The following is a 16,278-nucleotide window of genomic DNA, read 5'->3' on the forward strand; positions in this document are numbered from 1 at the left end:
ATTTGTACTTAGAATGTGAAAACATCAAAGGCAGGCCTTTTAAAAAGTGCACTACCATCTACCTCAAGAAGTTCTGTATTTTTCTTAAAATAAAAATTTACATTTTTGCACTAAATTCACAGAGGTTGCGTGGTATCGAAAATGTTATCGAGTATCGATTTTTTCCCCCGGAATATTGTATCAAAGTTAGAAATCGAGTATCATGACAAGCCTAATATGCCAGTCTCCAATAGGATGCAGACAGTTTTGCAGAACAGGCAGAGAACAGTGCAGGGACCAAAATGGCAACACTTATAACAAAGTCTAACTCAACGAGGAGACGGGCAAAGGACAAGAGAGGAGATCTTAGCCATAGATGGTGAAATTGATAAGGCAGTTGAGCTTCGACACATGTCATGAAGGAAATCGTGTCCATGTAATAATTGTGACAGGCCTCTCCCCCTCTCTCCATCCTCGCTGCTTCTCTCCCCCCCTCTCTCTGGTAGAAATGAAATACAGCGTATAGATTGTTAATTGTTAAGATTGCTGTTACTAAAATGAATTGAGAGAGATGTTTTCCTTTTGGATTTAAAAGGTCAAAGTTACAGTGAAGGTCAATATTTGTCCTACATAATTGTTGAAGAGACCGGAATAAGAATATTGGTTGGCCAGGTTTGCATGTGCATTTGATTATTCCTATGTGGTAGCTTTTTACTGATACACTGCTTTGCCACAGACAAATACTGCTTTGTCTCTGATTTATGGATGTGGCCTTACATTTGTCGATTCCTTTGCCGCGTTAATGGTATTGAATTTGTCATTTTAGAGGTATTAAAAAGCCTTAAAAAGTATTGAATTTGTACTTGGGAAATGTGCAGATACCCTGCGTAGGTCGCATTTACTATCAAAAATTTACTATCTGTCCGTGCGTGAGTCAGTCACACGTCACACTTTTGCCCTGCTCATATCTCCACAACCGTTGCCCCCATCCATGCCACATTTTGCACACACACTCCTTACCTGCCAAACTACAACCTCCAAGGACCCCCGGAGCTCCAGGGACCCCCAGCTCCCTGGGGGACCCCCAGATGTAAAAAATGACCAAATGTGCTAAACTGACCAAATGACCACCCCAACGGGGCTGCTCACGGGGAATTCCCGGGGACCACCGACTCCTGATGCTCCAGAACGGATGCAAAAGTGGTGGCGCCCCCTGTGGAGGACCTCCTACACTGCAGCTCACATAAAATGCCGTAACTCCGGGACAGCCGGGGGCCGGTACCTATTCGTCCGCCTTGGCGGCGCGGAGACCCCACCCCTCATTTCTCACATGGCCCTCTTCTAGCGCCACCATGAGGCCGATTCTTGCAAAACACATTTTTGGACACTGCTCCTAACATTTTTGCCCTAAAATCACGCAAATCGGTACACAGTATGTCTACACTCATCCCATCAACATGAATCTGTCCCATATAGCGCCACCTCCAGGCCGATTTTTAAAAACACATTTTTGGACACTGCTCCTACAGATTTTGCCCTAAAATCACGAAAATCACTACACAGTATGTCTACACTCATGTCATCAACATGGATCAGGAAGATTTTGGAAAAACACATTTTTACCCTATTTGTGGAGATAAGTGACCTACGGTCGCTTATCTCCCGATTAGGGAGTCTTACTGGTATCATTGTTGTCGTTGATTTGTCACCTTCACAACAAGGTACAGCTTGTAAGGATTTGTCATTCGTGGAATGAGCAACACAGCCAAACGTACGGGTAGCGCCCCCTCCACAAATGGTAAAATTGGCCTGGCAGGCCTGCAATACTGTTCTTTTGGTGTTCACCTTTGTTGCTTGGAGCATTGAATGATTGCACTCTCCCACAGTAATAAGGATGTAAAGATGCAGGAGCGCCCTCATTGATTAGCGACATCTGGGCTGTAAAAAATAAGCTTGAATTCTCAATTTAACTGATTTGAACTCTTTGAAGAATCCAGGTTTTGTTCTTCACTAAGGAAATGGTTCCTATTCTAATAACATCATTTGTGTGTGTGTGTGTGTGTGTGTGTGTGTGTGTGTGTGTGTGTGTGTGTGTGTGTGTGTGTGTGTGTGTGTGTGTGTGTGTGTGCGTGTGTGTTCATCAGGTGAGAAGGAGAACAGCTTGAAGACTGATGACTACGGCAGAGACCTGTCCTCCGTTCAGACCCTGCTCACCAAGCAGGTAAAAACCTTTATCTAGCCTGTACCCCTATATGTACCCCTATCTGTACCCCTATCTGTACCCCTGCTCACCAAGCAGGTAAAACCTCTTTCTACACTTTACCTCTGTTACACTGTAAACACACATTTCTACACTATACCTAGCCTCTGCGACCCTGTGGGTTTATGCTGAGGTAAAGATGTCATTTTGAAAGCATGTTATATAGACTGATGCCAGGTCAATGTTGACTTGACACCCTATAGTTTCTATGTACAGATCATAGTTAATCTGTACATAATCTGAGAACCACTGTTTTTAGGAGACCTTATCGCTGGTCTCCATCCATTCTGTTATGTTCTCTGGTTCTTTAGAAGACCTTAGAGGCTGGTCTCCAACCATTCATTCTGTTATGTTCTCTGGTTCTGTAGGAGACCTTTTAGGATGGTCTCCAACCATCCATTCTGTTCTGTCCTGTGGTTCTTTAGAAGACCTTTGAGGCTGGTCTCCAACCATCCATTCTGTTCTGTCCTGTGGTTCTTTAGAAGACCTTTGAGGCTGGTCTCCAACCATTCATTCTGTTATGTTCTCTGGTTCTGTAGGAGACCTTTTAGGATGGTCTCCAACCATCCATTCTGTTATGTTCTCTGGTTCTTTAGGAGACCTTAGAGGCTGGTCTCCAACCATTCATTCTGTGCTGTGCTGTGCTTCTGTAGGAGACGTTTGACGCGGGCCTGCAGGCCTTCCAGCAGGAAGGCATCACCAACATCACGGCTCTGAAGGACCAGCTCCTGGCCGCCCAGCATGTCCAGTCCAAGGCCATCGAGGCGCGGCACGCCGCCCTCATGAAGCGCTGGAACCAGCTGCTCTCCAACTCCGCCGCACGCAAGAAGAAACTGCTGGAGGCCCAGGATCATTTCAGAAAGGTAGGCTAACTGATGCTAACTGTAGGATCATTTCAGAAAGGTAGGCTGACTGATGCTAACTGTAGGATCATTTCAGAAAGGTAGGCTGACTGATGCTAACTGATGCTAACTGTAGGATCATTTTAGGAAGGTAGGCTAACTGATGCTAACTGCGGGGCGGCTGTAGCTCAGGACGTAGAGTGGGTTGGCCAATGATCCATGGGTCGGCGGTTCAAATCCCAGCTTCTCCTGTCTACATGTCGAAGTGTCCTTGGGCAAGACACTGAACCCCAAGTTGCTCCCGGTGAGCTGGTTGGTGCCTTGCATGGTTTCCACCGCCACCGGTGTATGAATGTGTGTGTGAATGGGTGAATGTAATGCACATTGTAAAGCGCTTTGGATAAAAGCGCTATATAAATGCACCATTTAACTGTAGGATCATTTCAGAAAGGTAGGCCAACTGATGCTAACTGTAGGATCATTTCAGAAAGGTAGGCTGACTGATGCTAACTGTAGGATCATTTCAGAAAGGTAGGCTGACTGATGCTAACTGTAGGATCATTTCAGAAAGGTAGGCTGACTGATGCTAACTGTAGGATCATTTCAGAAAGGTAGGCTAACTGTAGGATCATTTCAGAAAGGTAGGCTAACTGTATGATCATTTCAGAAAGGTAGGCTGTAACAGTAACAGTAATGCATCGAGCCAGAGGCCCGACCCGGCCCTACCAATAAGCATACATTTTAGGCCCTACCATAAGTCGGGTATGGTCGGGTTCAGGCAGAATTTGAGAACTCTAATGCTAACTGTGGGATTATTTCAAAAAGGTAGGCTACCACACTGATGCTAACTGCAAAAGCATTTCAGAAAGGTATTTACAATTCAATGTTAAGACATTTACGCTTGACGGAGAACGATTGTACGCACATCACTTTAAAGGACTTTATAAATAAAAAGTTCAAGCTCTCATCAAACCCATCAAACCCTTGCCCAGGTGGAGGACGTGTTCCTGACATTTAAATACATATAATAAACATAAAGATAACAGAGGTGATCCGAACCTCCCCCCCCCGGCTTCGAACCCGGGTCTCCCGCGTGAAAGTCCAATATCTTAACCATTACTCAAAGGGATATCCCTATGGAACGAGGGCAGATACTAGACTTTTGAGGCTCAGGCTGGGGCTGCGACTCTCTCCGCCACATAAATATAAGGTTAAAGCGCTCATCTAACCCATCCCCAGGTGGAGGACTTGTTCCTGACCTTCGCCAAGAAGGCGTCGGCCTTCAACAGCTGGTTTGAGAACGCGGAGGAGGACCTGACGGATCCGGTGCGCTGCAACTCTCTGGAGGAGATCCGGGCGCTGCGCGAGGCCCACGAGGCCTTCCGCTCCTCGCTGAGCTCCGCCCAGGCAGACTTCAGCCAGCTGGCCGAGCTGGACCGACAGATCAAGAGCTACCAGGTGCTGTCCAAACCTTACACTGTTAGTAGTAGTAGTAGTAGTAGTAGTATAGTATTATAATTATCATTATTATTATTACCAGGTGGTGTCCAACCCTTACACTGTTATTATTATTAGTAGTAGTAGTAGTAGTATAGTATTATAATTATCATTATTATTATTACCAGGTGGTGTCCAACCCTTACACTGTTATTATTACCCCTATCGTTAAATCGGTCCACGAAGCCGAGGTCCTAGGGCTGGTGTACACGACAAATTTCCAAACCCCGCTGTGTGTTCCCTGGGGGCGTGAAAAATAAGGGGGTGGGCTCTACATGTCCTCTGGGACCCCATCTACGTATGGACACCACTTGTTCGCCCATCCGTCTTACGGATGCTTTTTTATTCCATTTTATTTGTTTTAGGGTCCTATCTTGCAGTTCAAGCCTATTTCCACAGGGTGGCAGGCTACTTTCCCAACCTACTGGAGGTGAACATGCAGGGGCGTCAATTGGGTATGGCAAGCTATGGCAGCTGCCATACCTTGGCTACAGGGGGGAAATAATTAAATGTACTTTTCATCGTGCCTGTTGCTAAGGTATGGCAACATGATTGGTGTCTTGCAAGACACCAGTCATGTTGCCATACCTTAGCCTTTCCTGAACTGACGCCGCTGTGAACATGTGTACACAGCCAGCATATTACTCAATGCCAAACTTTGCACACACACTCCTTGCCTGCCAATCCACAACCTCCACCCCTCCAGGGACCCCCAGGGCTTATCTCCCGATTAGGACACTTTCCAGCATAGTGACATGCAGAACAAACTGTCCATATAGTATGGTTTACATAAAAGTCAGTTGTCTTTCACACACACACACACACACACACACACACACACACACACACACACACACACACACACACACACACACACACACATATATATATATATATATATATATATATATATATATATATATATATATATTTCATTTATTTATTTCATAAATATTTTTCATCACAATTGGGTTTGTGGGGAGCCATCCCTGCTTCAAGCTGTCACAGCACGGCACCAACACTTCAAACTAGTTAAAAAACCCAATACAGCAGATCTACAAGCACCTCGCACATGCCAGGGACAGAGTAGGTTGGCCTGCATAAGCCTTGCTGTCAACACACTATACTACACCACTCAGGCCACCAAGCCAGGTGTGGTCAATTAGTGCCTTCTTTTGATCAGTGGCTTCTGCTTGATGAGTGGCACCAGTCTGTCTTTGTTCCCTGGTCAGTCAAGTTCACTGGGAGAGAATGTTTCAGATCAGTGCAAGTGTATTTGTTTTCCATTTGGACTTACTGTGTTTTGTTGGTACAGTATGCGTGCGACTAACTAATATTTCTGATAATTCCAATTTGTTTGTTGTTTAATTAGCCGGATTGTGAATGCCCTGCATTTTTCTTTCATCTTTAGAACCACACGTGTGTAACAAAACAGAGTGGTGATCATTTGGTGTGGGTGAAGAGAAGAAAAACATTTCATTAAAGGAGTAGTTCACCCCCAAAGTGACTTTTTTTCTATTGAACTCAAGTCTCCATGGCGTGAGTAATACATTGAAAAAATAAGTCATTTTGGGGGTGAACTACTCCTTGAATGTCAGTTTTGTGGTGTTTTGACTGGACACCCTGAACATATTGCCAGATAGATAGACAGACAGACAGACAGACAGACAGACAGACAGACAGACAGAGAATTGTAGGCCTTGCATTTATTTGACTTGGTTCCAACAGATGGCGAAAATAGCTAATCTTCAAGCTCACAATGCCTCACTGTTTGGACAAAGAGTTGAGGCGTTACATTTTGTAAAACACGGCCTTGTGAAAATAGCAGATCTACATGCTCACAACACCTCACAACGCAGGGCGGCGTGAGCATGTAGATCTGATATTTTCACAATTTCTGCCCCTAATATTTAATTTATCATTTTAAAAGTATTAAAAAGTCCTTAAATTGTCTCTTTAGAAATGTGCAGATAGCCTCTGTATACTGTTGAGTGGAAAAACAATGTTTCACATTAAGCTAAACATTTGGGACCACCCAAGATCATTTGGAGACCCCTCTAGGGGTCCCATAGTTGAACCACTGACTTATAAGGGGAGTATGGAGACCCCTCTAGGGGTCCCATAGTTGAACCACTGACTTATAAGGGGAGTATATGAGGCTGGATCCGTCTGGAACACTGCACTAGGCTCTCGCCAGCTCTGTAGCTCTCCACACTTGAACAGTTGTGTCCTTAAATTCAATTATAATAATTAACCCCTGTATATACGGGCAATAGTTTTACATGACTTTGTGTACACAGCCAATAGTTTTACATGAACATGTCTAGGCTTTAGTACTGTACTGCCTCGTATAGCCCAACAGAGCCCAGCACAGAACAGCACAGCCCACCAGAGCCCAATACAGCCCCCCAGAGCCCAACAGAGTCCAGCAAACCTAAGTCCAGCCCAGCCGAGTAGGAGTATAGACCGGGGAAAGGGGGTAGTTAGATGACTCCACCAGGCCATTACTGTCCAGATCTGACTTGAATAGGCCAGACTAGGGTAGACAGGACTGCACCAGACAACACCAGGCTGCTCCAGCCTGGTGGGACACTCAGAGACTTTGTAAACGCCTGTGTACATTTCCCATAGATTCTATGGGACTTGAACACTTGCTCCTGCCCTTCGTGTACACAATCTGTGCCGTGTCCCCTCAGAGGGACATTGTGGGGCCCCCGACCTCACTTTGAGAACCGGCCATGGACCACTTGATAAGCCCACAGTGTCCCTCTGAGGGTCCCCCGACCTCACTTTGAGAACCGACCATGGACCACTTGATAAGCCCACAGTGTCCCTCTGAGGGTTCATGTAAAACTACTGGTGACTTTGTACACGCCTGTGTACATTTCCCATAGATTCTATGGGACTTGAACACTTGCTCCTGCCCTTTGTGTACACGGTCTGTGCCGTGTCCCCTCAGAGGGACACTGTGGGCCCCCGACCTCACTTTGAGAACCGACCATGGACCACTTGATAAGCCCACAGTGTCCCTCTGAGGGTCCCCCGACCTCACTTTGAGGACCGACCATGGACCACTTGATAAGCCCACAGTGTCCCTCTGAGGGTCCCCGACCTCACTTTGAGAACCGACCATGGACCACTTGATAAGCCCACAGTGTCCCTCTGAGGGTTCATGTAAAACTACTGGTGACTTTGTACATGCCTGTGTACATTTCCCATAGATTCTATGGGACTTGAACACTTGCTCCTGCCCTTCGTGTACACGGTCTGTGCCGTGTCCCCTCAGAGGGACACTGTGGGCCCCCGACCTCACTTTGAGAACCGACCATGGACCACTTGATAAGCCCACAGTGTCCCTCTGAGGGTCCCCCGACCTCACTTTGAGGACCGACCATGGACCACTTGATAAGCCCACAGTGTCCCTCTGAGGGTCCCCGACCTCACTTTGAGAACCGACCATGGACCACTTGATAAGCCCACAGTGTCCCTCTGAGGGTTCATGTAAAACTACTGGTGACTTTGTACATGCCTGTGTACATTTCCCATAGATTCTATGGGACTTGAACACTTGCTCCTGCCCTTCGTGTACACGGTCTGTGCCGTGTCCCCTCAGAGGGACACTGTGGGCCCCCCGACCTCACTTTGAGAACCGGCCATGGACCACTTGATAAGCCCACAGTGTCCCTCTGAGGGTTCATGTAAAACTTAAAACTAATGCCCGTGTACACAGTGGTTAATCGCATGTGCAAGGATCTACAGAGCTGGCTGGAGCAGCCTGGTGGAGTCTGGTGCAGTCCTGTCTACCCTGGTCTGGCCTATTCAAGCCAGATCTGGACAGTAATGGCCTGGTGGAGTCATCTAACTACCCCCTTTCCCCGGTCTATACTCCTACTCGGCAGGACTGGGCTGGACTTAGGTTTGCTGGACTCTGTTGGGCTCTGGGGGGCTGTATTGGGCTCTGGTGGGCTGTGCTGTTCTGTGCTGGGCTCTGTTGGGCTATACGAGGCAGTACAGTACTAAAGCCTAGACATGTTCATGTAAAACTATTGGCCGTGTACACAAAGTCATGTAAAACTATTGCCTGTGTACACAGTGGCTTTTTCCTTGACCTTTCGAGTTAGGAGTGTCGTAGAGACACGAGACCGGGTTTGTTGGATTCAGCGTCAAAAAGTAAGTCAGAATAAGTGTCTTTTATCCGAAAGAATGTGTAATCGTGTTGGTGGCGTGCAAATTTCGTGTCTTTTTCGCAATCATAAAGGGTTCAAAGTGTCGGAGAGACACGAAACCCATTCCATCGGATCAGGCATCCTTCAAATATGAAAAGTGTTTCCTGCGTAAAACAAACAGATTTTTTTAGATTTTTTTATTGATTTTAAGGACAAAAATCCGGGTTTCGGTGTCTTTTTCGCAATCGTAAAGGGTCATGAGAACCTAAGTCCAGCCCAGCCGAGTAGGAGTATAGACCGGGGAAAGGGGGTAGTTAGATGACTACACCAGGCCATTACTGTCCAGATCTGGCTTGAATAGGCCAGACTAGGGTAGACAGGACTGCACCAGACAACACCAGGCTGCTCCAGCCTGGTGGGACACTCAGAGACTTTGTAAACGCCTGTGTACATTTCCCATAGATTCTATGGGACTTGAACACTTGCTCCTGCCCTTCGTGTACACAATCTGTGCCGTGTCCCCTCAGAGGGACATTGTGGGCCCCCCGACCTCACTTTGAGAACCGGCCATGGACCAGATCGGGCATGCTTCAAATATGAAACGTGTGTCCTGCCTGAAACAAAACATATTTTTTTGATTTTTTTATTCATTTTAAGGACAAAGGGCCTGTTTTGACGCCTAAAACGACCCTTTTCCTTGACCTTTCGAGTTAGGAGTGCCGTGTACACAGGATCTACAGAGCTGGCTGGAGCATGGAGCAGCCTGGTGGAGTCTGGTGCAGTCATCTAACTACCCCCCTTCCCTGGTCTATACTCCTATTGGGCAGGACTGGGCTGGACTTAGGTTTGCTGGAGTCTATTGGGCTCTGGTAGGCTGTATTGGGCTCTGGTGGGCCGTGTTGTGCTGTGATGGGCTCTGTTGGGCTACACGAGACAGTACAGTACTAAAGCCTGAACATGTTCATGTAAAACTATTGGCTGTGTACACAAAGTCATGTGAAACTATTGCCCGTATATACAGGGGTTAATTATTATAATTGAATTTAAGGACACAACTGTTCAAGTGTGGAGAGCTACAGAGCTGGCGAGAGCCTAGTGCAGTGTTCCAGACGGATCCAGCCTCATATACTCCCCTTATAAGTCAGTGGTTCAACTATGGGACCCCTAGAGGGGTCTCCATACTCCCCTTATAAGTCAGTGGTTCAACTATGGGACCCCTAGAGGGGTCTCCAAATGATCTTGGGTGGTCCCAAATGTTTAGCTTAATGTGAAACATTGTTTTTCCACTCAACAGTATACAGAGGCTATCTGCACATTTCTAAAGAGACAATTTAAGGACTTTTTAATACTTTTAAAATGATAAATTAAATATTAGGGGCAGAAATTGTGAAAATATCAGATCTACATGCTCACGCCGCCCTGCGTTGTGAGGTGTTGTGAGCATGTAGATCTGCTATTTTCACAAGGCCGTGTTTTACAAAATGTAACGCCTCAACTCTTTGTCCAAACAGTGAGGCATTGTGAGCTTGAAGATTAGCTATTTTCGCCATCTGTTGGAACCAAGTCAAATAAATGCAAGGCCTACAATTCTCTGTCTGTCTGTCTGTCTGTCTGTCTGTCTGTCTGTCTGTCTATCTGGCAATATCCTCAGGGTGTCCAGTCAAAACACCACAAAACTGACATTCAAGGAGTAGTTCACCCCCAAAATGACTTATTTTTTCAATATATTACTCACGCCATGGAGACTTGAGTTCAATAGAAAAAAAGTCACTTTGGGGGTGAACTACTCCTTTAATGAAATGTTTTTCTTCTCTTCACCCACACCAAATGATCACCACTCTGTTTTGTTACACACGTGTGGTTCTAAAGATGAAAGAAAAATGCAGGGCATTCACAATCCGGCTAATTAAACAACAAACAAATTGGAATTATCAGAAATATTAGTTAGTCGCACGCATACTGTACCAACAAAACACAGTAAGTCCAAATGGAAAACAAATACACTTGCACTGATCTGAAACATTCTCTCCCAGTGAACTTGACTGACCAGGGAACAAAGACAGACTGGTGCCACTCATCAAGCAGAAGCCACTGATCAAAAGAAGGCACTAATTGACCACACCTGGCTTGGTGGCCTGAGTGGTGTAGTATAGTGTGTTGACAGCAAGGCTTATACAGGCCAACCTACTCTGTCCCTGGCATGTGCGAGGTGCTTGTAGATCTGTGAGGTGCTTGTAGATCTGCTGTATTGGGTTTATTAACTAGTTTGAAGTGTTGGTGCCATGCTGTGACAGCTTGAAGCAGGGATGGCTCCCCACAAACCCAATTGTGATGAAAAATATTTATGAAATAAATAAATGAAATATATATATATATATATATATATATATATATATATATATATATATATATATATATATATATATATGTGTATATATATATATGTGTGTGTGTGTGTGTGTGTGTGTGTGTGTGTGTGTGTGTGTGTGTGTGTGTGTGTGTGTGTGTGTGTGTGTGTGTGTGTGTGTGTGTGTGTGTGTGTGAAAGACAACTGACTTTTATGTAAACCATACTATATGGACAGTTTGTTCTGCATGTCACTATGCTGGAAAGTGTCCTAATCGGGAGATAAGCCCTGGGGGTCCCTGGAGGGGTGGAGGTTGTGGATTGGCAGGCAAGGAGTGTGTGTGCAAAGTTTGGCATTGAGTAATATGCTGGCTGTGTACACATGTTCACAGCTGCGTCAGTTCAGGAAAGGCTAAGGTATGGCAACATGACTGGTGTCTTGCAAGACACCAATCATGTTGCCATACCTTAGCAACAGGCACGATGAAAAGTACATTTAATTATTTCCCCCCTGTAGCCAAGGTATGGATAAGCCCACAGTGTCCCTCTGAGGGTCCCCCGACCTCACTTTGAGAACCGACCACGGACCACTTGATAAGCCCACAGTGTCCCTCTGAGGGTCCCCCGACCTCACTTTGAGAACCGACCATGGACCACTTGATAAGCCCACAGTGTCCCTCTGAGGGTCCCCCGACCTCACTTTGAGAACCACCACGGACCACTTGTTAAGCCCACAGTGTCCCTCTGAGGGTTCATGTAAAACTACTGGTCGTGGACACCACCTAGGGCCTGTGTACATATGGCTCTCTGCTGCCCCCCATTAAGAAACTATAGACGGCACAGACCGTGTACACGAAGGGCAGGAGCAAGTGGTCAAGTCCCATAGAATCTATGGGAAATGTACGAAGTCGTGTACAAAGTCACCGGTTGGTCCACGAGCCATAGTTTTTTCCATTGTAGCTCCCTACAGTGTACACGAATATGATTATTAGTAGTAGTAGTATAGTGTTATAATTATCATTATTATTATTACCAGGTGGTGTCCAACTCTTACACTGTTATTAGTAGTAGTAATATTATAATTATTATTATTGTGGGCTTGCTGAAAACGAGAACACTTTGTTATCTTCATTATTTATATATAGTGAGTTCCGTCGCAGACAGTATAAAGGCAGGGCTCTTAGCCAATGAGGTGCAATTGAGGTGTGGAAAATCTGGGAGTGGTGTTAGCTGGAGTATTGGTTGAGCTCACATGACAGTCAGCACGCTGTAGAATACAGTCACGAGCGAGCCCACACTGTTTCGTAGGAACAGTATCTCTAGTTATTATTAGTAGTAGTAGTAGTATTATAATTATTATTATATTACCCTTATTATTACCAGGTGGTGTCCAACCCTTACACCTGGTTCACCATGGAGGCTCTGGAGGAGACCTGGAGGAACCTGCAGAAGATCATCAAGGTGTGTTCATCTGCTTTCACTGACCTAAACTAACATATGACTGAAGATATGAATGGTGTTTCACTGTCCTAAACTAACATATGACTGAAGATATGAATGTTGTTTCGCTGACATAAACTAACATATGAAGACTATCACACTACTTCCACTGACGTGGTAAACAGTAGACCTTCTAGAAGGTCTCCAACGCTCTGTAGGATCTTCTGTTAAAGTGTGTTTGTCTTTAGGAGCTTCTAGAAGGTGTTAAAGTGTGTTTGTCCTTTAGGAGCTTCTAGAAGGTGTCAAAGTGTGTTTGTCCTTTAGGAGCTTCTAGAAGGTGTTAAAGTGTGTTTGTCCTTTAGGAGCTTCTAGAAGGTGTTAAAGTGTGTTTGTCCTTTAGGAGCTTCTAGAAGGTGTTAAAGTGTGTTTGTCCTTTAGGAGCTTCTAGAAGGTGTTAAAGTGTGTTTGTCTTTAGGAGCTTCTAGAAGGTGTAAACGTGTGTTTGTCTTTAGGAGCTTCTAGAAGGTGTTAAAGTGTGTTTGTCCTTTAGGAGCTTCTAGAAGGTGTTAAAGTGTGTTTGTCCTTTAGGGGCTTCTAAAAGGTGCTTCTAGGATCTTCTGTTAAAGTGTGTTTGTCTTTTAGGAGCTTCTAGAAGGTGTTAAACTGTAGAGCTTCTAGAAGGTGTAAACGTGTGTGTGTCTTTTAGGAGAGAGAGCTGGAGCTTCAGAAGGAGCAGAGGAGGCAGGAGGAGAACGACAAGCTGCGCCAGGAGTTTGCTCAACACGCCAACGCATTCCACCAATGGCTGCAAGAGACCAGGTGAGTCTGACCAATGGCTGTCAGAGACCAAGTGAGTCTGACCAATGGCTGTCAGAGACCAGGTGAGTCTGACCAGTCAGGGACCCCCCCCCTCATCTGCTCACAGTGCTCAGTCAGGGACCCCCCCTCATCTGCTCACAGTGCTCAGTCAGGGACCCCCCCCCCCCTCATCTGCTCACAGTGCTCAGTGCAGGGACCTTCCCCTCATCTGCTCACAGTGCTCAGTCAGGGACCCCCCCTCATCTGCTCACAGTGCTCAGTGACCCCCCCTCATCTGCTCACAGTGCAGGGACCCCCCCCTCATCTGCTCACAGTGCTCAGTGCAGGGACCCCTCCTCATCTGCTCACAGTGCAGGGACCCCCCTCATCTGCTCACAGTGCTCAGTCAGGGACCCCCCCCTCATCTGCTCACAGTGCTCAGTCAGGGACCCCCCCTCATCTGCTCACAGTGCTCAGTGCAGGGACCCCCCCTCATCTGCTCACAGTGCTCAGTGCAGGGACCCCCCCTCATCTGCTCACAGTGCAGGGACCCCCCCTCATCTGCTCACAGTGCTCAGTGCAGGGACCCCCCTCATCTGCTCACAGTGCAGGGACCCCCCCTCATCTGCTCACAGTGCTCAGTCAGGGACCCCCCCCTCACCTGCTCACAGTGCTCAGTGCAGGGACCCCCCCTCATCTGCTCACAGTGCAGGGACCACCCCTCATATGCTCACAGTGCAGGGACCCCCCCTCATCTGCTCACAGTGCAGGGACCACCCCTCATATGCTCACAGTGCAGGGACCCCCCCTCATATGCTCACAGTGCTCAGTGCAGGGACCCCCCCTCATATGCTCACAGTGCAGGGACCCCCCCTCATATGCTCACAGTGCAGGGACCCCCCCTCATATGCTCAAAGTGCTCAGTGCAGGGACCCCCCCTCATATGCTCACAGTGCTCAGTCAGGGTAAAGAACAAACAAACGGCTGCTCGTTTATGGTCTTGCGCTACTTGAATAAACGGACGTGCCACTCGTTCATAGCAGTAAATGAGTTAATGTTAACATATCTCTCTCTCTCTCTCTCTCTCTCTCTGTGTCTCCCCATGCTCTGATGCTGCTAAAACAGGACATATCTTCTGGACGGGTTAGTATAACCTTTTTATCTTTGTTATGACTTCATGACTGTTGATTAGATCTCTATAACGTGAAGCAGGTTATTAGATCTATAACATCGTTCCTTAGGTCCAAAACTGTTAACTTTTCTAATGAATAAAAAATGGCAGGTCTACAAGCACAAAGGTTAAGAGATATGTGGTCTATAAAAATGTCCACAGTTAAAGCTGCAATCCACAATGATGTTCAGTGTCCTAACACTGGTCTGTTATATCTGTTATACCCTGGTCTGTTGAATCTAAAATGATTCCCCAGTGTTCAATGAGTTTAGGATGGCAGCTTTAACATACTGTATGTTTGTCTCTTCCCGGGTCCATATTGACTATGATTCCTTCCTCTTCCTGTGTGATTAGCATAGCGTATCGACGGGTTATCTGTGTCTATCACTATCAAGTAGATGATGATCTCTCTGGAAGGTTAGGTTAGGTTAGGTTATCTGTGTCTATCACTATCAAGTGGATGATGATCTCTGTTAGGTTAGGTTAGGCTATCTGTGTCTATCACTATCAAGTGGATGATGATCTCTGTTAGGTTAGGTTAGGTTATCTGTGTCTATCACTATCAAGTAGATGATGATCTCTCTGGAAGGTCCAACTCTCTCCATTCTACCCGCTAGTTCTAACTGGGCTCAGTGTGGCTGTGACCCTGACACCCCCCCCCCCCCCACCCACGGCCCCCACACACACACACATTTCACCTCCACTAAACTCACTGTTTGACCTGTAGAGCTCATTCAGTCTAAAGCCACTGTTTGACTTGTTGAGTGTTCAGTGTGATCCATACTAACTACACTTTTTGAGCAGTGCGCCTGGCCTACATCTGGCCTAGACATGGCCTACATCTGGCCTAGACATGGCCTACATCTGGCCTAGACATGGCCTACATCTGGCCTAGATATGGCCTACATCTGGCCTAGATATGGCCTACATCTGGCCTAGACATGGCCTGCATATGTTTGGTTTGTTATACACCCAGGGTCCCATTGGTCAAGCTTGGCAGGACGCGCTGTGATTGGCCAGCAGGACGCTTGATGAAATTAACTCATAAATAGCACTGCCCACTTCACACTATGTGTGATCTGTTTTAATGTAGACTGTGTCGTTATGAAGGCTGACTTTGTGTAATGTGTGTGTGTGTGTGTGTGTGTGTGTGTGTGTGTGTGTGTGTGTGTGTGTGTGTGTGTGTGTGTGTGTGTGTGTGTGTGTGTGTGTGTGTGTGTGTGTGTGTGTGTGTGTGTGTGTGCGTGCGTGCGTGCGTGCGTGCGTGCGTGCGTGCGTGTGTGTGCGTGTGCGTGTGTGCTTGCAGGTCTTGCATGGTGGAAGAATCAGGAACATTAGAATCCCAGCTTGAAGCCACCAAGGTAAAATAATATCATCATAATAATAATAATAACTCTAACAGCTCATCTGCGCTGCGCTGCCCGCGACACGAACTACCAAATCTCATTAAAATTAAAATACATACTAAACATTAACATACATAGTAAAATACTCATTAAAACACATTTGTTTCAATGAGGACGACCTGACCTGCCGCGAGCGACGTCGCAGCACGACTCGACGGTGTCCACCCCTCCTGTTTTCGCTTGCAGAGTCTATTTGAGCGAGGTTTTGCACCGACGTCCATATAGGAAAGTGGCCATGTCCCGCCCCCAAACACTTTTTTTTAAATTATTTATCATATGTGGACAGTATTTCGCCTCTCGTGCAGGGCTGACGAGGTGTAAGGCTGTTTGTTAAACTTCATCCACATCTCTTTACCATGTGAGTTACACTCAC

At 46.4% G+C, this 16,278-nt stretch overlaps 1 protein-coding gene across 2 annotated transcripts in view; it reads left to right on the forward strand.

Annotated features, from left to right (window-relative positions):
• Nucleotides 1-16,278, forward strand: part of sptan1 (spectrin alpha, non-erythrocytic 1) — a 155,515-nt gene that overhangs the window by 129,302 nt on the left and 9,935 nt on the right. For both annotated transcript variants that reach the window (XM_080743101.1, XM_080743102.1), the window contains 7 exons: nt 2,124-2,200; nt 2,893-3,102; nt 4,321-4,539; nt 12,474-12,551; nt 13,237-13,349; nt 14,454-14,471; nt 15,806-15,860. In XM_080743101.1, coding sequence (XP_080599227.1) covers nt 2,124-2,200; nt 2,893-3,102; nt 4,321-4,539; nt 12,474-12,551; nt 13,237-13,349; nt 14,454-14,471; nt 15,806-15,860 — 770 coding nt within the window. The remainder of the gene's footprint in view (nt 1-2,123; nt 2,201-2,892; nt 3,103-4,320; nt 4,540-12,473; nt 12,552-13,236; nt 13,350-14,453; nt 14,472-15,805; nt 15,861-16,278) is intronic.

Source organism: Nannobrachium achirus (genome assembly GCF_963921795.1).
Source record: "Nannobrachium achirus genome assembly, chromosome: 15".
In the NCBI taxonomy this organism is placed as follows: domain Eukaryota; kingdom Metazoa; phylum Chordata; class Actinopteri; order Myctophiformes; family Myctophidae; genus Nannobrachium; species Nannobrachium achirus.